The sequence below is a fragment of the Neophocaena asiaeorientalis genome, unplaced genomic scaffold (genome assembly GCF_003031525.2).
Source record: "Neophocaena asiaeorientalis asiaeorientalis breed wild unplaced genomic scaffold, Neophocaena_asiaeorientalis_V1.1 scaffold517, whole genome shotgun sequence".
NCBI lineage: Eukaryota > Metazoa > Chordata > Mammalia > Artiodactyla > Phocoenidae > Neophocaena > Neophocaena asiaeorientalis.
The window spans coordinates 2,862,159-2,885,513 of record NW_020172724.1 but is presented as its reverse complement, the minus strand read 5'-3'; the positions used below and the strand labels follow the sequence as shown (position 1 = coordinate 2,885,513).

At 48.0% G+C, this 23,355-nt stretch overlaps 1 protein-coding gene across 5 annotated transcripts in view; it reads right to left on the bottom strand.

Moving 5' to 3' along the window:
• The window catches only part of TSPAN14 (tetraspanin 14), a 41,135-nt gene extending 20,164 nt beyond the window's left edge, over positions 1–20,971 (bottom strand). Inside the window, exons 1-2 of one of the 5 annotated variants that reach the window (XM_024740266.1) lie at positions 20,859–20,971; positions 7,625–7,722 (exon numbers count right to left, since the gene is read on the bottom strand). In XM_024740266.1, coding sequence (XP_024596034.1) covers positions 7,625–7,705 — 81 coding nt within the window. In that variant the 5' untranslated portion in view covers positions 7,706–7,722; positions 20,859–20,971. Of the gene's footprint in view, positions 1–7,624; positions 7,723–7,819; positions 7,971–10,910; positions 10,930–18,614; positions 18,736–20,858 lie in introns of those variants that run through there. The other 4 variants (XM_024740265.1, XM_024740262.1, XM_024740264.1 and 1 more) reach the window with 4 other exon arrangements.
• Positions 20,972–23,355: the final 2,384 nt, after the last annotated feature.

The window sequence follows — 23,355 nt, the reverse complement described above, 5'->3', positions numbered from 1 at the left end:
TCTAAGCTTTGTTATGTATGTTTTACCACAATTTTTAAATATAAAAATATGGTTTTTGAAAAACTTTTAAAGAAATTAATAAAATAAAAGCAGAAAAACAACAGAGAAACATCACCTAAAGGAAGTCAGATCAGAGAGTGAAATCTAATTTATATAAGTGACAGGAGGCAAATCAGTGGTTGCCAGAGGAAGGGTGGGGAGGGAGTGACTACAGAAGGGCATGAGGACAGTTTCTAGAGGGATGGAAACGTTTCACATCTTCATCGTGGCGATCATGATGAGAGGGGAGGGAGGATCCAGCTGCCAGTTCAGCGCACTGAACACTTGAAATGGGTACAGGTTCATCCTTCCTTCCTTCCTCCTTCTTTCTTTCCTTCCTTCCTTCCTCCCTCCCTCCCTCCCTTCCTTCTTTCTATGTATGTATGTATCAGTATGTATATTAGAAGTGGATTTATTTATAGAGATACATATTCCATAGTCAGAATGCCGTCCGTCTCAAAAGGCGAGAATGGCCTTGGGAGAAATAACACTCCACAGACAGAGTGTGGGCCATCTCAGAAGGCGAGAGGCCTATTCTATTTAATCTACACTTCAATAGAAGTGATTTTTTTTTTTTTAATTTATTTGGCTGCGTCGGGTCTTACTTGTGTCACGTGGGGTCTTTTCGTTGCAGCGCGCGGGCTTCTCCCTAGTTGTGGTGTGCCAGCTCCAGAGCGCACGGGCTCAGTAGTGGCGGTGCGTGGGCTTAGCTGCCCTACGGCATGTGGGATCTTAGTTCCCTGACCAGGGATTGAACCCCCGTTCCCTGCACTGGATGGCGGATTCTTAACCACGGGACCACCAGGAAAGTCCCTAGAAGCGATTTTTTTTAAAGCATTTCTAGGAAAAAAAAAAAAAAGGTACAAACAAGATGGGAATAGGGTACTCCCCCATAGATGACAAATCACCCCAGCAGACTGGGCCATGCTGACTATTTACTGGCCAAGGAAGCAGAGTTATACACATCACCAGTTACTTAGACCTGACGCCACCCTGTGAGTGTGTAATAATCATATGTCCTGGGGAATAATCACAGGGCACCATACTGCCCATCCTCGCAAATCCCTCCTGGTGGTCCCAGCCGCAGATGCGCCTGAGCCAGTGAGATCAGGAGCTGAGGCCCTAAACGGATCAGCAACTCCTAGCTCTAGCAGAGTCTCTAATTAAGCAATCCTCGCCCTCTGTCTTGGCAAGACAAAATGTGGAAAAATACACAAACACACACCCCTATGAGCCAAAAGATAAGGCGGTCTATTTCCTATGAATTGGGGCAGCCCTTCTGGAGAATATGACTATATAAATGTCAGGCTGGTCAAAACGATGGACACACCTTCTGACCCATTTACTCTCACTCCTGGGAATCTATCCCAGCAAATAATTTCTCCCCTTTCCCCAAAGGGAAGAATCTGTGTTACAAAAGCTAATCACTGCTCCTTATCTAGGATAGTAGAAAAATTGGAAACAACCTAAATGTCCAATATAGGAATTTCCAAAAATACAATCAGGAAGACTGTGCGGCAACCTGGAATGTTCTACACTAGGTGATGCTGATACGAAAACGCACACTTCAAGATCACGTGGATACTCTCACCAAGATGTGAAACTATGTGTGACTGCAGACAGGAAAATGGAGCCTGAAGGAGGGAACACAGTCAAGTTGGGATGCCTTGTGTAGTCTTCTAGAATTTCCATGCAGTCACAAAAGTTTAGTAAATAAAACTGGAAGGGAAGAAAGGTACCACCTCTCAGCAGTGGAAGTGAAATAGTCTACACATGTTATTAAAACACTAGACTTTCCCTTTCTGACTGCATTGAATTACCAAGAAATGGAAGCAGAGAAACCATCTGCGCTCAGACCTAGGGATCAGGCCTTGGGGTCTGATATCACATGGAGCTGAACTCTTTCAGCTCAAATAAGGGCGATTCTCTAATGGTTAGAATGATCCAGAGTCAACAGCCCATTGTGGGGCCAGACAAAGAGAGTTAAGACCATCCACCCACAAAAATGCCACAAACGGGAGCAAGGGCAGGCAGCTACCGTTAGGTCCTTCCGCATCAGACTGGCTTTGCCTCTCTTGGGAAGGGTTAGGGTTAGGGACTGTCCTGGTTTGCCTGGGGCAGTCCTGGGGCACGTCTGTTGTTCTGGCAAAATTCTTAATAACCCCTCTTTCATTCTTAAAAGTTTCCCAACTTGGAGCACAAATTACATGCTCACCCTACTCGTGGGAGGCATCTGTTACTTCGAAGGAAGGGGCCTCAAGCCATGCTGGTCACAGAGCCCAAATGTTCCTCACCCAGAAACAGGCTGCACATTAGGGTCAGAAATGAATTCCCGCATTTTACAAGCAGGGAAGCTGTGGCTCAGACCTGCCCTTGTCACTGAGAAGGTCCACAGCAGAGGGGGCGGGCTCTCTGTCGTCTGTGCCTACAAGCAGTCTCCGTTTTTCACTTTTAATACACCTCTGAAATAAATCCAGGCAAGGGCTTTATCAGAATCTTTGCAGATTAAACTCAGTGTCTGTGGTGGGAGCTGCAGGCATCATCGGAATCATCCCTCGAGAGGATTCATTCAGCAAAACCAGGGAAGTTCAAATTCTCTGTGGAATCAGGTGGGGTGAGAATGAACAAAGACAAAGGCTGTAAGCCCCTCCCAGCTTCCTTTCCTCTGCAAGTCAAAGTGAGATTTTTAAAAGAATTTTAATCATAGTAAAGTACACATAATATAAAACTTACCATCTTAACCATTTTTAAGTGTACGGCTCAGTGGCATTAAGTACATTCACAGTATTGTGAAACCATCACCACCGTCCACAGAACTCTTTCCATCTTGCAGAACTGACACTCTGTCCCCATTAAACAGTAACTTCCCATTTTCCCCTCCCCCCAGCCCCTAGTACCCACCATTCTACTTTGGGTCTCTGAAGCAGACTACTCTACGTACCTCATATAAGTGGAATCATAGAGTATTTGTCCTTTTGTGTTTGGTTTATTTCATTCAGCATAATGACCTCAAGATTCACCCATGTTGTAGTATGCGTAGGAGTTTCCTTCATTTTTAAGGCTGAATAATATTCCATGGCCTGTATAGACCACTTCTTGTTTATCCATTCATCCTTCGGTAGACACAGGGGTTGCGTCTAGCTCTCAGCTATTATGAATAACGCTGCTACGAACAAGGATGCACAAATATCTATTCAAGATCCTGCTTTCAATTCTTCTAGGTATATGCCCAGAGGAGAACTGCTGCATCATATGGTAATTCTCTTTCTTACTTTTTGAGGAACCGCCATGCTTTTTTTCATAGCATCTGCACCATTACACGTTCTCACCAACAGTGCACAAGGATTCCAGTTTCTCTACTTCCTCACCAACATTTGTTATTTTTCTGGTTTTTAATAATACCCATTCTAATGGGTGAGAGTGATATCTCATTGTGGTTTTGAGTTGCATTTTCCTGTGTCAAAGTGAGACTTTGCCCTAGAAACAGGTCTAACACATCCAAGGAATGATTGTAATTTAAAAAAACCAGGCTTCCCTGGTGGTGCAGTGGTTAAGAATCCACCTGCCAATGCAGGGGACATGGGTTTGAGCCCTGGTCCGGGAAGATCCCACATGCCACAGAGCAACTAAAGCCCGTGTGCCACAACTACTGAACCTGCGCTCTAGAGCCCACGAGCCACAAATACTGAAGCCCGTGCACCTAGAGCCCGTGCTCCACAGTAAGAGAAGCCACCACAATGAGAAGCTCGCGCACCACAACGAAGAGTAGCCCCTGCTCGTGGCAAGTAGAGAAAGTCCAGCGCAGCAATGAAGACCCAACGCGGCCAAAAATAAATAAAGAAATAAATTTATAAAAAGAAAGAGAGAAGCCACCGCAATGAGAAGCCTGCACACCGCAACAAAGAGTAGCCCCCGCTCACCACAACAAAGAGTAGCCCCCGCTCGCCGCAACTAGAGAAAGCCCGCGCACAGCAACGAAGAGCTAACACAGCCAAAAATAAATAAAATAAAATAAATTTTAAAATAATAATAATAATTTTAAAAAACCGAGAAAGGGTAAAAAGTGCTAGTGTCCTCAAAATGCTGTGGTGGCAGCATTTTCCTGACATCCCTGTGATAAGATCCCCATGAAGCCCAGCTCCATGTACACCCAGTAAAACATGCAGTTCAGAACACACACAAACATGGCGGGCATCCACATCTCTCGCCTCAAGCAAGTATTAATGGTCCCTTGGAAAAATCTCGGCCTTGAAGTTGGAAGGAGACAGCTTAAAAAGAAAAAACACAAAAAACGGTTAGAGTGCTACAGGTGTTTGCTATAAAGAACGTTACTGTGAAAATAATTCTGGATGGGGCAAACTTAAATAAAACCTCTGCTTGTTCCAGCACCTAGAATTGGTCAAAGAATTCAACAGGTTGCTTCTGCATATTCAAACCTGCCTAAGGAGCCCAAGTCCACCATCAAGGCTGTCACCCTTCTGCTCAGCTTACTCACTGTTAATTCATGGAAACCAAACAAAAACTCTCTGCAAAATGATCCATCTGTGCTTTGCTTCAAAATAATCCAAGGTGGGGGAAGATATAAATTAAACATGATAGGCTGAGTTGGTAACTTCTGAAGCTAGCTGATGGGAACATGGCAGCCGGGGTGGGGGGTTCATTATATTCCTCTATTTTTGTATTTTCTCCATTTAAAGAAGAAAACTTCTCTGAGGAGGTGAGGGCTTGGCACATCATCTTATTCATTTTCAACAACCTTGTGAGGCAGGCAGCAGGCAGGTGACAGCAGTATTTCACAAAGAAATCAGCTCAGGTTGAGAGTCCAGACTTGGCACCCAGGAACCCCCGCTGCACCATGCACTTCCCTAAGGGCTCTGCGCCCCAATTCCCAAGCCTCATTCCACATTCCCAGCTCCTGTGCAGATGAAGACAGCAAATCTCCGCCTAGAACCCAGCAGGGAGGGGCCGGGCAGCCTCCCCCTCTCATTTTCCCAACAGAGCTCTCATGCCTCGTTTTCCTGACTGTTCCTGTTTGTCCTGTGCTGTTCTGCCCCAGGGCACACTAACTGAAAAATGATTAACTCTCGACCACAGACACTGCCAATTCTGCAAAACTCCGATAACGCTGTAGCCCCCTTCAATCACCAAGCAGACTTGCTACAATTCTGGATTCATGAACTCTGCTATGTGAATTTGGTGCTGCAAATGTATTATATTGGGCAAGTTAGTTAAGTTTCCCAAGAGCAGAGAATCTATCCTGAAGAGGCTCTGAAGAAACAGAGATTACCAGGGCCCTGGGCCACAGCAGCAGCAGGAGAGTTTCACCCCAGATGCAAAAATCAGGATGAGAGTCGGAGGTCGGGATGTAAGGCCAAGCAAGCACAGCGGGCCACTGGGCAAGGGGTACAACAGGCGGGTGAACAAAGTGTCTAAAGTGTCAAACCACCTGCCTAAGCCAGGTGGCCCTCAACTGTGCACCTGGCTGGGGGCTGGGGACTCCAGGTGAGGCCGGAAGGCTCTCCTCCAGATAGGGAGCAATGCAGGTCTAAGAAGCCACACATCTTAGGGAAGGGGCAACCACAGTCCTCCCATCAGGAGGGGCCCACAGGAACCACCTCAAATGTCCAGCACTGCCCTACCTCAGGGGCAATAATGAGGCTGCTGGTGAAAGGTTGTCTGGGCACCAGAAAAGTCCTGCGGTGAATGGCCAAGCCACTGAATCCCACCCTACTTCTCCAGGACAGAAAACCCCCCAAACTTTGAGATAAATCATCAGGGGGTGATGCTGGAAAAACAAGGGTGAAAGGCTGAGAGATCCTGGTAAGCCGGCCTCGATGTCAAAAGTTCCAGTCCAAATAGGAAATGTCAAAATCCTCAGTAGAGGTAAATGTGGCATCATGACCACTTATCCTGTCCCTCCTTCTCCATCAGGCCCCACCCAGACACTAGCCGCAGACTCGACGCTTGTAGTAAATGAGGTTCTAAAACCCTCTGTGCACGGTCATGTCACCGTGCTCTCCTGCACAGAATCAATGTCTGCCTCCCCCTGGACCAATGCCACTGACATGCTCTGATATCTCCCTTAACCCCTTGACCAGTTCCAGCCGGTACCCAACTGCTCCTCTTTAAGGCAAGAGTCCTTGAAAGAACTGTCATGAGTCACTGGTCTCCACTTTCTCATGTCCCATGGGCTCCTGGACCAACTCCAGGTGGGTTTCCATCCCCAGCAGTTCTGGTCAAGGTCATACCCTCCACCTTGTCAAAGCCAATGTCAATTTTCTGTCCTCATCCTACTCCTCTCTACATGAAGGGCTTCCTCTCAAGGCTTCCACGACACAAAATCTCCTGGTCTTCCTTTTACCTCAGGCCACTCACTCACTCACAGCCAACTTTGGAGAGGACTTTCCTCCACAACCCCACCTCTAGCATCCCCACCTCAATATTCAGACCCCTCCTCTCCTCAGTCAATACACTCTCCTTCGATGATCTGGTCACCCCTTCCTCTGATGGTGGCCAAGACTTTCATCTCCAGGATGGCCACTGGTACGGGACACTGACATGTCCATGTGGCTGGCTAAGAGACCATTCAAACCCTTCTGCCCCAAATGCCCACCTCAGAACATGGGACCACCATCCATGCCTTCACTCTGCAGAATCACTCCAAAATCAGATGATACCATCCAACTTATAACCTACCAAGAGTTACTGACAGAAGTAGAATTCCAGCTACTTACTGGGAACCATACAGTCCTGCATGACCTGGCTTCTTCATGCCCATGTCCTCACCTGTGTCCCCTGTGCCCTGTACTCACTCAGCTCCAGCCACATGCCCTTCTTTTGGCTTCTTGCACATGCCAAGTTCATTCCTGCCTCAGGACCTCTGCACATGCTGCTCTCCCTACTGGAGCTTTCTTCCCAAGACCCCATATAGCTGTGTCTTCACTAGTACTCAGGTCTCAGCCTACAAGCCACCTCTCCTTAGAATGTGCTTCCCAACCACCCTGGCCAAGCGGCTTCACCCTCCCTGCTCTGAGGCTCAGTAGGCTAATACCCCTTCTGACTGAACACCAGCACCACAAGGACAGGGTTTTACTCCCCTTGTCCACCCTTACCTCCCAGAGCCCAGGACAAGGCCTGGCCCACAGTCCAATGTGTACAAAGGACCCGGCAGCTGATGTCTCATTGGGGCATTCCTGGGGTGTGGAGGAAGGGAAACCGACACGCATCTGGGTCAGAGCCCCATCTTCCTAAACCCCCCACGGCTGGGGTAGGGTCCCTTAACCTAGTCTTCAATCACCTTGGCCTTCCCCATCACAGCACCTGACGGTCTACTTTATAATTTATTGGGTTGGCCAAAAAGTTTGTTCTGGTTTTTCCGTTTTGAATGGAACTGGATTTTCCAGTTTTTTGAACAAACTTTTTGGTCAACCCAATACTTGTCACTGGTTTCATGAGGGCAGGACCCTGACTGTCAGCCACCTCACCCAGAGCCTCACGGGGCTCTGGCAAATCAAAAGAACATGAAGAAGCATGATTTACTAATTAAGGACTACGCCAGGGAACATGGCTGCTCTCATCCACTCACCCAGAAGACGATGTTGTAGCTGAAAAGGAGGTACTTGTACCAGCAGCTGACCTCGGCGTTGGAGTATCTATAATAGTGCATCTTCTGAGAAGCAGGATCTGTGGAGAGAGGAGGAGTGATGAGACAGCTGGTTCAGTTTGGAAACATCTCCCCAAAACCTGCTCCCCAAGGAAAGAGCAAAGGCAAGATACAGACTCAGGCTCCAGAAATCCCCAAATTGTCCCCTGTGCTCTTTTACTAGTGCAGACGTGGGTTTACTATCAATGGCAGCTACAGGTTAGACAAAAATCAGGTGAAGTCAACTTTCCATAAACAGCCAAAAGAATAAGAGGAGAATTTTTGAAAGAATGGAGAATGGTGAATTGTAAAAAGTGTGTTCTAAATACCAGGACTTCTGCTGGGAACCTTCCCAAACATTATCTCATCACCTCTCCATTGGATTGATTTCCCCACTTCCTGATGGGGAAACAGGAGTTCAGAAAGGTCATGTGACTTGCCCAACAGCAAGACAAAAACAACAGGGCCCAGGATCTAAACCAAGGTGGGGGGGGGGAGGGGTTGGGGGTTCCCCACAGTCCACATTCTGTCCACCCACGGCTACCTGGGGCAGAGCAGCCAGGAGTCGAGGGAACCAAAGGAAGAAATGAGGGCTTGACCACTGAGAGCCGCGCTTAGGAAGAAGAGATGAAAGGGCAGGTCTGGACGTGACCTAACAGTGACCAGTCAGGAAAAGCCATATTTGTTCATCTAACATTTTCTGAGACAACCTCCCAAGCTCACCCTCAAAGGGTAAGGAAGGCAGAGCACCCTGGCCCGGGCAGGGAGATCCTGTGAGCCCACAGCAGCCAGCCCTCACCCCATTGCCCCTTCCTCTGCCTAACCTCCCACATACCAGGACCACTGTTTTGGCCTCCTGGGGCTGCAGTAAAGCTTGGATTATAGAACACTGAACTGCACAGGGTGAAGGAGGGGCCACTCTTTTTTATCTGTGTCCATCCGCCAAAGCCTGCACAAACGAGGGTGCCCTCAAAGGGGAATGAATTCCGAGGGCCTGGCCCACATTTACTATGTTCCTTTTTGAACCCCAATGGCAACCTAGGTGAACCCTTAACTCCTCCATTATCCCCTGCTGTCAAACAGTGGCTGAATGGTGGGGAAGGAGGCAGGTGCCTGCCTCAAGCTGACCCCCAGGGTGGGATCTAAGGCTCACGGGGAATGCTCCCCCCCACCCCCTATTCGTCCCACTCCCCAGGGTGAGGAGAGGAACAAGATGTAACCCAGAGCCTAAGGCAAAAACAAACAAGGCTACTCTGGCAGTGGGGAGACAAACCACCCGCAACTGCCAACAAGAGACCAGCTTCTGTGCCTTGCTGTGGAACAGCCACGGCAAAATCCCTTCCTGTAAGGTGGCCTCGGTGGCCTGGCCACTGGTCTGTAACGTTCTGAGGAAGTGTTGCCAAGCAGGGACATGAAAACCACATCCTTCTGGAAACGGGTGCTCTGACTGCTCCACCATCCTTCCCACAGAGCAGAACCAACAGGCAGAGCCTGGACACCACCATCCACTGGCTCCCCTCCCTCCAGGAGCAATGGGAGCGTGGTCAAGGCCCAGCTGGGAGTGCAGGCCTGCCTGGCCTCAAACCCAGCCAGGGAGGGGCAGTGACCCAGCAGCCCCATGCCCACTTCCCCATCCCACCAGCAGAGCAGCAATTCTACAAAACTGTCCTCCAAGAATGCGTGTGAACACAACCCCAGGTAATGAGGGACAATACTGGACACAAGGACACACAGGAGGCCTGAACACAGCCTGGGCCACACAGGGTGGCTGCAGGGAGAGGAAAAGGAGCTCTCAGGCAGAGATTCCTTCCTTCAGCAACATGACCTGACCTGGGCAAGCGTCTGCCTCTCAGGGCCTCAGCATCCTCAACTAAAATGGGGCCTTAACGACTGATTCCTAATGTCACAAGAGATCAGCCGGCAGCATCAAAATGACTTACTCTAAACACAGATTTCTGGAGATTCTGATAAGCAGGTCTGGGCTGGGGCCAAGAATCTCCAGTTTTGACAAACTCCCCAGGTGATTCCTGCCATGCCTAATGGACGAGGTATCAGCTTGGGCGCAGAAGGCTGTAGTCCCTCTGGGGATCTTGCAAAGGTGGAAGGACCTTGTCAGCTGTATTTGCAGCACAGAGACTGGGAGTGCAGTAGTGATGGCTCCTGGTAAGCAATTAACTAAAAGTAACCAAAATTCACCCACTTGTGTTTTGCAGATTACAAAACCCCAAAGCACTGGTTTGTCTTCCTAGCTGCAGATGAGTGAATTAATCCACACAGGAAAAATTTTTTTAATCTAAAACTCAAGTAAGTTTAAGACAGAGAACAGCCAGCTTGGCTGGAAATGACCTATGAGGCAGAAAAATGTTTAAGTGGTAGAAACCCCGTTCTTTGTATGGACAAGACAATCCTGCTCCTTGGAAGGCCAAATGCACCTCCCCATCTGTGCATCCTAAAGAAGCCAGAAAGTGGATGGCCGTGCCCTCCATGGAACTGGGCCCCAGAGACTGGGGAGGGCTGCTCAGGCATGGTACCCGAATGCTCAGGAATCCAAAAGGGCGCTCCTTGGACATCATTTAACCTAAGCATAGTAAAGAACTCTCCCCAGAGCTCTGAAGCAGTAAACAAAGCCAGGTTCCCTTCTTTCTCCTTGGTCTTGGCTCCACAAAGACGCCAGCTAATTAGCACTGGCCTGTATGCTTTCCACAGCACTGCAGACCTCATCCCTACCGGCTTGCCCAGGGCCTCTGAAAAACGATGACCCTGAGGTGACACAGGGACTCTCCATGTGGAGATCCCTGGTCTCCTTCAGCTCCAGCCAGGTAAGCAGGGAGAACATGGAAAGGCCACAGGGATCTCCTTGGCACACAGGCTGCAGGGAGCCTGTGCTCTGGAATGTGGATTCTCTGCAGCGGGCTGCTTTTCTCACCATCTGCTCCCCTCTCCTCCACTGGGCTCCCAGGGTCTCACCCCAACAAAGACTCTCAACCAGGAAATAACTCTGCTTTCACAGATGTCAGGGTCCGAACCCACACCCGGAGAATCTCAACAACCATGACGTAAACCCCAAGCCCTCACTCCCTGGTAACTTAAACACTCGAAACTATACCAGCCAGGTCCATGCCAGGGAATGATCAGAAAGAAACACCCTAATCATCCATCAGATGATGTGTCACACTCAGATATGTCCCCTTACATGCCTGCCACCCCCCTCCCCCGCCAGAGCACTCACATGAGGACTGTGCCATTTGTGTTGGACCAAAATAACCTTATGAGGTCTTGGAGCAGGGTGTCTCAATGACACTTATTTCCCCATTCCAACCCACAGAAGAGGAAACTGTTGACAGGAAACCGTTTAGTCTTTCTTCACCCACTTGTTTATTCCTCCTCCCCATGGGAAGAGAAGGCACTCAACGAACCAGGAGGAGAGTGACCCCAGCCCATACTGCACCTAAGGAGCAGGGAGGAAAGGCTGCCTCTCACTCCTGACCTGCTCGCTCTGTTCTGGGACCAGGAGGTGGAGAAGCAGGTCCTGAACTTCAGCCAGAAGATCCAGGTCTCCACACAGGCAAGTCCCAGAATTTAAATGGAAGGAGGTAACAGTTAGACCTGTTTGGACCCTAGCCTAAGCCACATCCTCCAATGCAGGGCCTTGGGTTTGGGGGGGAATGAAGCCAATGAGCATCTGAGGTCTGGTTTGGCAACTTCAGAACCTCAGTGAAGGAGAAAAGACTGTTGAGTGCCCCGCAGCCACCAGCCTGAGGTGTTACCCGAAATTTACCAAGGACCAAAGAACAGAAGGCGATGAGGACAGCGGCGCTGAAACCAAAACCAGATCTGACCCAAAAGTTAGCCAAAGTGACTCCAAAGTGACTGTGGTCCCTGACTTCTCACCTTCTTTGGTAACCCTAGTCACGTCAGAGGAAGGCAGAACTCAGCTCTCTACCAGCTAACCAATTAACACCAAGACCATTTACCCTAAAATACATACACAGACTAAGAACTTTGCCTCCTAACAGAAGATGAATAAACTTTTCACAAATACTAATTACCACCACAATTGAGAAGAATCTCCAAAAGCTATTTTGTGTTTTTTGCATAGAAAACAATTATCAGAAAAATTTAATTCCAAGTCCACAAACTGTCTCAACTCCAAAAGTTATCAAAACAGAATAAAGCATTTATGTGGCAAATAGGAGGCATGTGTTTGTCAAAACATCAACTTCTTAAAACAAGGGGGAAAGTCAGAATTATTTTAAGTGTTGAGATAGCTCATTTGCGATCAGAGAGGAACTGAATAACACACTAAAACCAATCTAAATATTAAAGGCTACATGTACACACACACACGCGCACACACACACGCACCAATCTCCTTCACTTTTGAGCCAACAGGAAAACACAATCAAAAGTACAAAAATATCAATATAAAACAGGTAAGTTTTAAAATTCCCATACAATTAAAAGTAACATTAAAATTAAAAAGGAAACACAAATGATAAGTTACCTGCAGCTGCAGCTATTATGACAAGGGTAAATACTATCTGCAACATATAAAAATTCATACTTTAGTCGATTTACAAAGTTGTGTTAGTTTCTGCTGTACAGCAAGGTAATTTTCCATTATGGTTTATTGCAGGATATTGAATATAGTTCCCTGTGCTATACAGTAGGACCTTGTTGTTTGTCTATTTTATATGTACTAGTTTGTATCTGCTAATCCCGAACTCCTAATTTATCCATCCCCCACCCCCTTTCCCCTTTGGTGAACATGAGTTTGTTTTCTATGTCAAAAAAAAAGAAAACAAAAAATTCATACTTAACAAAAGATCCTAGTTTTAGACAAATAGACAAAGGATACGGACGTTATACTGAAATGGAAGGACAATACAATTCATCAATGGAAAAATATTCATAGTCACTGGAAATGAAACTTAAAGACAACCCGCAGCTAGTGTTTTACACTTTTTAGTTTAACAAAATCACCACCACTATTGCTGGCAAGCCACGGTGAGGCTAGTGCATGCATACCTTGCTGGCATGGGAGTAAACTGTTACTAACTCTTTGGTAAGCAATACAGTTACAGACATTCAAATTCAAATAAAAAAAAGTCAGACCCTTAATCCAGTAAACTCATGACTCAGAATTTGCCTCAAGGAAAGAAACCAAAAGAAGAAAAACAGTATGAGTTAAGTATGAAATCTAAACATGCTGGTTTGCAATTATGAAACAATTTGTAAGCATGTGGTCAAAGGTCAAAGTGGAAACTAAAAGCGTGAAAACGGTTTCATGGGTTGGTAGACATACAAGTGATTTTCTAAAAAGGTTTTCATCATCGCACTTACCATTACCATCTTTGTATTAAAAATATAAACTGAGGGTCTTCCCTGGTGGTGCAGTGGTTAAGAATTCGCCTGCCAATGCAGGGGACACGGGTTCGAGCCCTGGTCCGGGAAGATCCCACATGCCGTGGAGCAACTAAGCCTGTGCACCACAACTACTGAGCCTGCGTGCCACAACTACTGAGCCTGCACGCCACAACTACTGAAGCCCACGTGCCTAGAGCCTGTGCTCCGCAACAAGAGAAGTCACCGCAATGAGAAGCCTGTGCTCCGCAATGATGAGTAGCCCCCACTCGCCGCAACTAGAGAAAGCTGGCACGCAGCAACAAAGACCCAACGCAGCCAAAAATAAATAAATACATAAATACATTTATAAAAAATAAAATAAATAAAATTTAAAAAAATAAACAGAGGCCACTGCTGGTGGAGGATGCTAGCCCCCCAAGTGTGATGACCTCTGTAGGCAAAGTAAACAGGGCTCGTCTACTTTGGGATAATATTAACTTGTAAGATTCCTTCCTCTTCCCTCTTCCTCCCACCACTTTATTTAATTTAAAAAGTAGCACACGCTCAACTGTAAAATACTTGGACAATTCAGAAGTGTGCAAAGGGAACTGGCAATGAGAAGTCAATGGCTTTCAAATTTTTTACGGCGGCCCACAGTAAGAAGCACATTTAACAATCAATCCAGAGCACACATAGTTACATGCACCCCTGAGTTTTGTGAAACAGGACTTCCCCCTTATCACAGGCCATGTGTTCTAGATTTGCTGTTGCTTTAATTTTTTTCAAAATTGTCCCTGCACATAATCTATGAATCAGTGACTGTAAAAGCTGTGTTGAGAAAAACAGCAGATCTCAGGTCGCAAGGCCAGGCCTTGCCCTTTCCAGGGACTCCCTCAACTTCTAGCTGGTCTTGACCTTAACTTCCCAAATATCTCTTAGAAATTTCTGTATATGATATGTTTGTCTTACCATGATTACTTTTCCTAGACAACTTTTTGTTCTCTGGAGTTAATAATTCTTATTTTTCTGTTTGTTTAATTGTCTATGAATAGTCAACCCCAAATTCAATGCCAGTTGTCCAAATCTCCCCTCAATAAGTTCACTCACATAAGATGTCCTACTTCTAGTTCTTCTTCCAGAAGAAACCTCTCCTGGAATCCTCTGAGCGGCTTTAATCTGGACTGGGTCCCAGAACTCCCTTTTGCCTCATTTGGAATACAGCCTACGAGAGAGCCAGTCTTTGTTCACCTTCGTGGAGGAAATCTTCAGGGCAAAAGGGAAGTTTTTCAGACCCTGTATGTCTGAAAACATCTTTATTTTACCTTCATTTCTGAATAAAAGTTTGGCTGTGTATAGAATTCTAGGTTGGGAGTCAATTCTACTGAGAATAATGAAGGCAACGCCCTACCTATATTCCAGGGTATTGAGAAGGCTGAAACCACTCAGATTCCTGATCGTTGTATTTAACCTGTTCCTTTCTCTCTGTAAACTTGTAGGATCATCCCTTTCTCCCCAGCACACTGACATTTCAGGGTACTGGTCTATCTTCATCCACTTGGCTCAACATCTGATGAGTCCATACAATATGGAAACCTGTATCTTTCTAGGAAATTTTTTTCTGGATGATTTTCCCACTTGCATTTTTCTCTGTTCTCTCTTTCTGCAGCTCCTATATTAATGGATATGGGAACCCGGGCTGATTCCTTAAATTTCTTACCTCTTGTGCTCTATTATCCATCCCTTCATCTTTCTTGTCTATTTTCTGGAAGACTCTTTCAATTTTATAATAATTCTAATTATTCTAATAATTCTGACATTTTTGCTCTGCTCTTACTCTTTTAAACTTTTAATACTTTTTTGTTTTCTAAATGTTCCTTTTGTATAGTATCCTATTCATATTTCATAGATATAATATTTCTCTTATCTCTCTGAGAAAATGTCTAATTTTTTTCAAAATATTCTCTCTAAGTAGAATATTTATTTCAAGTTTCCTTTTCCCCCCTACTTGTTTTGCTTCCTTTCATGTTAGATACTTTCTTCAGATATTAGCAATCCTTGGTAATCCTCATGACTAAGAATAGATGCCTAAGAACTGACTAGTAGCACTGAGTTCTTGGGCAGGTGAGTTTCTGTGCAGGGAGATCTGGCTGGGCCATCTGCTAAAGGTGTCATCAGCATCTTTAGTTCTTTCCTCTTAGGCCAGTCAGGTTCCCCAGTGAAGTGTCTTTTAATCTCCTGCCTGAAAGGTAAGGGGCTGGCTGTCAGTGTTCTAGGAGCCAAGTGGGATAAAAGGCTGGGGAATGGAGGTAGTCTTCATATGAACCTCCCAGAACACCTGGAGTCTCCCAGGCCCTTGGTTTTTCCTTCAGCAGAAGGAATCTCCAATGTCCAGCTAAAGGGAAGAAGCAGTCACCAAGCACCACTGAGAAAGGAAAGGGCTCTAACCACATCAACTGCTTTCAAACAATTCTTATATTTAGCCACCTCTGATGCTCCCCCCCCACAAACCCCCCTAAAATAATAATATGGTGACACCAACTCCTACATTTCAAACTGAGCCCCTCACCCATCTAATTATTGGTTTGCAAATTTTTTCTTGCTGTTGTTTCCTTTCCCATTCTCCCTGTCCTCGTAGATTGATTGCTTTTTAAAAATTCCCTTTATCTTAACTCTTGTGGGGTTTTAGGATAAAATAAAATTAGGTGTGTCCACTCAATCCACCATTTTTACATGGATCTCTAGGATGACTTCAAAAATTTTTTAATTGCCATCTTTTTACTGAGCAAAGTCAAAAAACAGGAAGTATAATTTATAAGCATATAAAAGAAAGGACAAATGAGATTTTGCAGATGTAATCAAGATAAATAATCAATTTACTTAAAATAGGGAAACTGAGTGGGTCCAGTATAATTACATGAGCCCTTAAAAGCAGAGCTTTCTCCCAGCTGAGGGCAGAAGTAGTCAGAGATTCCAAGCATGAGAAGGATGCAATGCATTGTTGCTGGATCTGAGACAGAGGAGCCACATACAAGGACCAGAGAGAGGCTCCAGGAATTGAGGGTAGCCCTGGTTGACAGCAAGGAAACAGGACCTCAGTTCTACAACAAACAGCAAGGAACTAGGTTCTGCCCCAGAACCTCTTCTGAATGCAGCCTGCCTACCCCTTGATTTGGGCCATGTAAGACCCCTAAGCAAAGAACCCAGCTGAACTATGCTGACCTGGACAACACCATCCACCCATATCCCGAGCTAGAACCCAAGTTATCCTGCTGGCTCCCCCCTGCCTCATTCTCCAGACTCAGCCATTCACCAAGATTCAACCTTTCTACCTGGCCTTCGAGGCTCCCAGTACTTGTACCTGCCCACAGGTCCATCCCAGGGAAGGGCAGCCATATTCCCAATGGAGCTACACCTCCAAACAGCACACCTTAGGCCCTGGACTTTCCAGGTCCTCAGTACCCACTGGGTACTGGCCGCAGGAACAGGGAGGCCCAAGGGGAGAAGTCTAGGAGGAGACAGGTGACTTTCAAGGGAAATGGGTTCCAGTAGGAGAGATGGTCACAAAGGCAGGCCAGAGTAGGCTGCCTCACTGCCCATGGGAATCACACACAGGAAGGACATCGTGCCTCAGCTCTGGGGCACCGCCACCCTGAGAGGGGAAGGAGGGGTCAGGTCCACGGGCTCCCCACTCAGCTCTGACTCACCCCCAGAAGTGTCTAAGTCCTCCCCTAACCCATACCCCTCAGGACCCAACTCCCCATACTCAGAGTCTGCCAGAAACAGTGCAAGGTTGGACATGGTGGCAGCAGCCACTCACAGGGGTCTGGAAGTTTGACTCTTCACTATGGGAAGACACTACAAAGCCAGCCAGGCGTTAGGGTGGGCCACCGTCCCTTATCACAGGGTCACAAGCACAGGCCCTGCCACACAGGTGTGGGAGAAGGGAGGTTCCCAGAGTTCAGAGACCCTCAGGCCCTTGACTGCTAGACCTGGGATAGCCTCCAGGTGGAGGTCCAGGAAAGCCTAGGCCACCAGCTCTGAGCCCCACCAGGCTCTCCAACAGGCCTAGGATTCTAAGTGCTGTATGAATTGGCTTCCTGTATGAAACTCTGTTTTTAGCAAACACGGCATTATGAGCTTCCACCATCAAAAACCCACAACCCCAAACCTGCTGAGTTTGAGGAGCACCAAGGGGCCCCTCACTGATCTGGTGAGGAGACATCTGTCTACCTCAGTGCTGTCACCAGGGAAGAAGCTGAGGGAGCGAGGGATGTAGGTCAGAGCAGGGAAGTGGGGAGGTGAGGGCTCAGCGGGAAAAATGCTGGGCCTGGAATGGAGGTCACCTAATGCAGCGATTTTCAAACTTACTATTTTTATTACTTTTCAAGCTACAAGAGCTTTTGTACAAAGAGACTCTGACCCAGAAACCCAGCATGGAGGTGGGCATAGCAGGTCTCTTCAAGTGGCTGGTGGAAAGGGGAGGCTCCATGAGCTACACACTTGAAAATGACTGGCCTGGTCCAGCTGATCCCAAATTCCACAGAACAGGAGAATCACTCAAGGAGCTTTTTCCAAACTGCACATAGAGACTAGTTTAATAGGACTGTGACAGACCTGGAAATTCACATTTTTAAGAGCTGTCCTTCACAGCCGTCAGTTTGAAGGGACCCCCACTGGCCCAGTCTGGAACAATGTGAGTGTCAAAATAAACAATAATACTAATACATTTTAACTCATTGAATAAAGAATCCATGAGTCCATTCTAATATATATAAATGGATAAATAAACAAGTGGAGGAGAAGGGAAAGTTCTTTACAGCAGAATGATAAATGTAAAATTAATGTAATTAAATCATTGCCACTCAGCAACCACAACAGAAATAACTGATAATGGGTTTTCACTCTGTTCAGGCTGTTATAACAAAACACCAGACTGGACAAAATACCACAGACCAGGCAGCTTCTAAAGCACAGAAGTTTATTGCTGACAGTTCTGGAGGCTGGGAAGCCCAAGATTAAGGCGCCAGCATGGTCAGGCAAGGGTCTCATCCTGGTTCAAAGCTGGCACTTCTTCACCATGTCCTCAGAAGATGGAGCAGCAAGGGAGCCCTGTGGGGTCTCTTGTAAGGGCACTAATCCTATTCTTGAGGGCTCCACCACCATGACCTAAGCACCTCCCAAAGGCCCCACATCCTAACATCATCAAACCAGGCACTAGAATTTCAATATGTGAACTGGGGCAGGGGATGACACAAAAACATTCAGTAAACAGGTTCTAAAACCAGTTGATCAAAATTTGATGAGAAAGCAGCATGTTTACCTAGTCTCAAAGTATCTCCCCATAGGACACTTACTAATTACAAAGAACATAATAGTAGCTCAGCAGTGGAGAAACCCAGCAGAAACCCAGCCTTATCCAAGTGACCACCACTGTCATCACTAGTAATGAGGTCCTCAAGCCAACATCCATCCCTCCTGAAAGGGTACACTGAGGACACACCACAAAATGCATAACCCGAGTCTTATCTTGACGAAACATCAAAAAACAAACAAAACAAATGAAGGCAGAGTCTACAAAATAACTCACCTCCAGTAAAATGCAGAATTTGTGGCCATTTTCCTTTAAACAAACAAACAAAAAAACATTTGGGCAACTAACAAGTCTGGGGCCCAAACACGGATCTTGAAGATGATTCACCAGGAAGCTCACTCAACTGCTCAGGCAGCACCAGGGCGGTGCCCGCCCACCCAGGTGAGGCGGGGCCAGGTCACCCACAGCTGCTGCCCCCCAGCCTCTCAAAAGGCTGTGGGGGAGGAGGCCTGGCACCATCCTGGCCTCCCAGCTGCCCTCCCTCTGCTGCTGCAGGTGAAGCTGCCTCCTCACGTGAGGATGGGGAGCCCCGCCGTCACGGTGTACGGCACGTTGTGCCCCGATAATCACAGCAGGCCTGTTGCTGAAAACTTAAGTGCACACAAAGCGTCTACACCCAGAAGCCAGGTGCACACAGGACGTGGTGATCTGGACCCAGTCTACAGCAACATCCTCAGCATGGACAAGAACCCATGAGGCCTATGTGCTGTGACCTCCAGACCTCAGGACCCAGAGGCCTGGACCCTCTGTCCACCCTGAGGTTCCCCACGAAGGGCCTAAGCCAAGGCCAAGGCGCGACTGAAGCCAAGGGCACAGCAATCCACCAGTGCCCTAACTCACTCTGCGAGCCCCTGGGGGAAAGGCTTTTGTTGTGGGAGATGAACACCTCAGGACCTGTTTCTACATGTCCCGGCACCTGCTGCGTGCCAGGCACCTAGAATGGGGCTGTGGACACCAAGAACTCGAGTGAGACCCGTGCCCGATGCAGGGGGCTCAGGACACGCTTCCCTCTGCTAAATGCCGTCAGGCAGGGGCAGGAGGGCAGGATGGGGCCCAGGAAGGAAGGAAGGAGGAGGCGGGAAGCTGGTCAGGAAATGTTCCCCACAGCAGTGGGTTTAACCGCTACAACCCAGCATGGTGGCAGCCAACAGTCTCAACAGAGCCCCAGTGTGGCCCCAGCTCTGGGCCAGGCCCTGAGGATGGCACCAAGACCCCACCCGTGTGGCTGCCCTTGCAGGGCTGACACAGTTGCGGTTGGGGCCACTCCTAACAGCCGCAAACATACTGAGTGACAAGTGGGCCTGCTCTCGGAGAGAAGTAAATTCTGCTCCAATAGCTCAGTCCTGGGCAGCTCTTAGGGGGGCGGCTCCGGTGCGAGGATGTGACCTGCCCGTCTAATGTAGGTGGGAAATGTTCTCTTTGCAGGGGTTGCCCTACCCCCACCCTCCTCTGCCCCAACACAAAGAAACTATATAGGAGAACTTAGAATTACACACATTTACTCCTTTTCCTCCATTTCTCCACGCCTGAAAGGCATAAAATACTGTGGCTCTAAGATATTCAAAATCTTTGTATCCAAAATTGCACAGTTCACTACAATATACTGTGTTGTAAGACAACCAACCAACCCACTTCACTCCGAGGTCAGCATTGGGAGCACCCCCTAATCCTGCCCTGGGCAGACAGGGGCTCACCAGGCCAGGGCACAGCCTGGCTCCTGGCCTCCGAGCAAGGCAAACAGCCTGGGGTCAGGCTCACAGAGGGAGGAAAGCAAAAGGTGAAGCCCGCTGGAGAAAAATAAATAAATATAACAAAGTGCATTGAAAATGTAAAAGAGAAGAGGAATAAGAGGGGTGGGGGAGGGAGAAGCAGATTTTTTTAAAAATGCAAATCAATGGTGGAACTCTACTGAAAAAAGCTGAGAAGAATCCACAAAGAGATGGAAGATTACTGGCTTAGTCCCTAAAACAGTCCCGGAAAGCCAGGGGCATCCCCAGGCCTGGGGGCCCAAGCTCACACCCACGAGCCCTCCACCCACCTCAACCAGAATGCAGGGGGAGGGCAGGCAATCGTAACAAAATCAGGAGAGTCATCTCAAACATTTTTCCGCTAAAAAAAATTAATTTACAATCCCTTTTCTGGACTATTTATTTGAACTTCAACGTCTACCAAAACACCTTTATATATAGAATGCTTTGTGTTTCTACAAAAAGCAAACAACATTTACAACCTGATTTTGATCTCCTGTCTCCCAGCTGGACGGATGGGGCGGGGCAAGTGGCACCAGATGGCCGAGGGAGGCTCTGCACCCCCTTTCACAAAAGAGGGCTCCAATTACCTCCTCGGCTCAGTGCCCCAAAGTTGACCTCGCCAGCAGGCTTCAGGGAGCCAGCTGCCCGCCAAGGCTGCTTCCACGGTCCCCAGACCCACCTCCCAGACACCGCCAGCGCCCAGGGCTACCTGCTGCAAACTGCGCGCCCGAGGGGGTGGGAGCCACGGAGCCGGAGCTGGCAGAGCCCTTTAAAGTCGGCAGCTTTAAGGAGGGCAAGAGGGTGAAGACAGCAAAACCACAAAAGAGACAGAAGAAGGTGCGAGAGTCTCAGGGTGGGGCAGGGCGGGACGAGGTGTCTGAGCCAAACTTGAAAGCGCATGAAATCACCTGGGAATCTAGTTCAAAGCGGATTCTGCGTCAGCTGCTGTGAGGCAAGTCTGCAGCGCTACAGGCTCCCAGGTGTTGCCAGTGCTGCCCAGTGACAGGCCTGTGGGCAGTACTCTGAACAGTGAGGGTGTAAGGGGCCCAAAAGGAAAGCAGTAACACTGATGGAGGGAAAAGACCTTTAAGGCAAGTCATGGGGGAAAGCCCACCCACCTAATCGTGCGTCCACTGACAGGGATGCAATCAGCTCTCGCGGAGGAATGCTTTAAATGTGGAATCTGCTCAGTATTTTAGTGCATCCCACTGGATCCTCACAGGTTATTTTTATTCCCATTTCACAGCTGTGGAAGCTACTCTAACCAAATGTTTATCAAAGCTGGACTCCCTGCCCCTTGGATATCTTCCAAGACCACAGACCTCCTGTGACGCAGGGCAGAAACACACAGCCCAGAACAGTGACAAGGCTGATCCCAGCCCAGCAGACAATGGGAGGAAAGCCATGGGGCACAGGAGGCCTCCCAGGGGGTGGAGGCTGGGTGGGGAGAGGCAGATAAAGGGCCAGAAACCCATTTTTGCCTCCTGGAATTTTTAACAAAATAAAGACAAAATGTAAATCTAGCCGCCACCCCCAGGACCAAGTTGGATATTTAAGTACAGATGGTATCTCTGTCTTATAGGTTTTGTTTTTACTTTTAACAGCCTGGCCTCACTTTGGTGGGAAGTAAAATAAAGAGCTTTCTTTCCATCCCCAGAGGTTCACCAAAGAGGGAATGTGGTATTTCCAAGAAAAGGGTCAATGCCACTGTCTGAGGCAGGACTATTTATCAGTGGGCTCCTTGGTGTCACACTCAGCCCCTGAGGACTGGCCGTGTGCTTTTGGGCTCAGGACGGGTGGGTTTCACCATCACCAGCCCCTCAAGAACCTGAGGAAGAAATGCCCCGGGGGAAGAGATGCCCTCCGTTAACCCCATCTGATGACATTTCCTCCAAAAAGGTACCCTGAGTTGGTGAGAGGGGCTCAGTGTAGCGACCAAGCATTTTGGACTTAGATTCACAGAACTCAAAGAGTCACGGCTCAAAAACGTCCAAAAGTTCATCTGAGCAACCCTTCCATTTTCCAGAGACCTACCCCCATGGAAATGAATCGCCAAGGTCACCCAGAGGGCCAGTCGCACAGCTGGGACCCAACCTCAGCCTTCTCCTTATTTCCCTGCGCTTTTCCGGAGCCGCGTGCTGCCTCAGTCACGACCTTTCCCACACTTGTTTGGGCCCAACTACCCTAAAAGCTGCATCTGTGTTTCAATGCATATGACAGCGAACTTAGCTATTTTTGCTGAGTCTTGTACAACATTTGCTGAAACAAGGGCACTCCAAGGGGCAACCCTGTCCAGGGCTGGGACTTGCTTCCTAATTTGCGAGGTTGCCTGATAAGAGTCAGATAAGACAGCCAGGCTGATCTCAAGACGGATGGGTTTTGAAAAGATTAAAAAAAAAAATGCTAAACACGAAAAAAAGTAGTGAGAGCTCCGGAGTTCTCATACCAAACAACTCTTATGTCAAAGCTACATTTCAGATTCCGGCTGCGGTTTAGAAAGCTGGAGATGTATGAGTTGGGACGGGCACACTTCCAGAAAGAGATGCCAGAGAGTAACCCTCAGCTTGGCCTGTGACCTCACACTGGGTGAAATCAGACCCCCAGGAGGAAGCTCCTTTTGCCCACCAAAAACTGGGGATGAGAGACATGCAGATGCCAAGGGGCAGGGGATGGATGGTTCCCCTCAGTTGGAGAAAAATTCCCACAACCACAGAGACCAAAAAAAAAAACCTACTGTTTTCTCAACTACCCCTGCCACTAAATGCTAAGAGCTTTTCCTACACGACTCTTTCATGGAGAAGGACCAGGAGGTAAAGGGATCAAAATTTACACTTGCGAGTGGCTTTTTCTGCCAAAGACCAGGAGGCTGGTGCTCCCAAAGGCATCCATGAACTCGCCCTCCCCCCCATCCTTCTCCCTCTCACACACCCTCAGTGGCACAAACAGGCAAGCCCACTCTCTGTCCCCACTGTACAAGTCAGCATCACTGTGATCCAATAAGATGCAAGACCCTCTTTAAACAAACGGAAATCTCAGCACCACCGGGGAGCTGGGGGTACAGCTGGGGGAAGTGACGGTACAGCCGGCAGACTGCACACCACCGGCTCAGTGGGAAGATTCATGTCGTGAGGGCTTCCGCTGGTGCTGTGCACCCGCTGCCTGCTGCCTGCCCAGCCTGCCGCCGCCTGCCTGAGATTCAAGAGCCC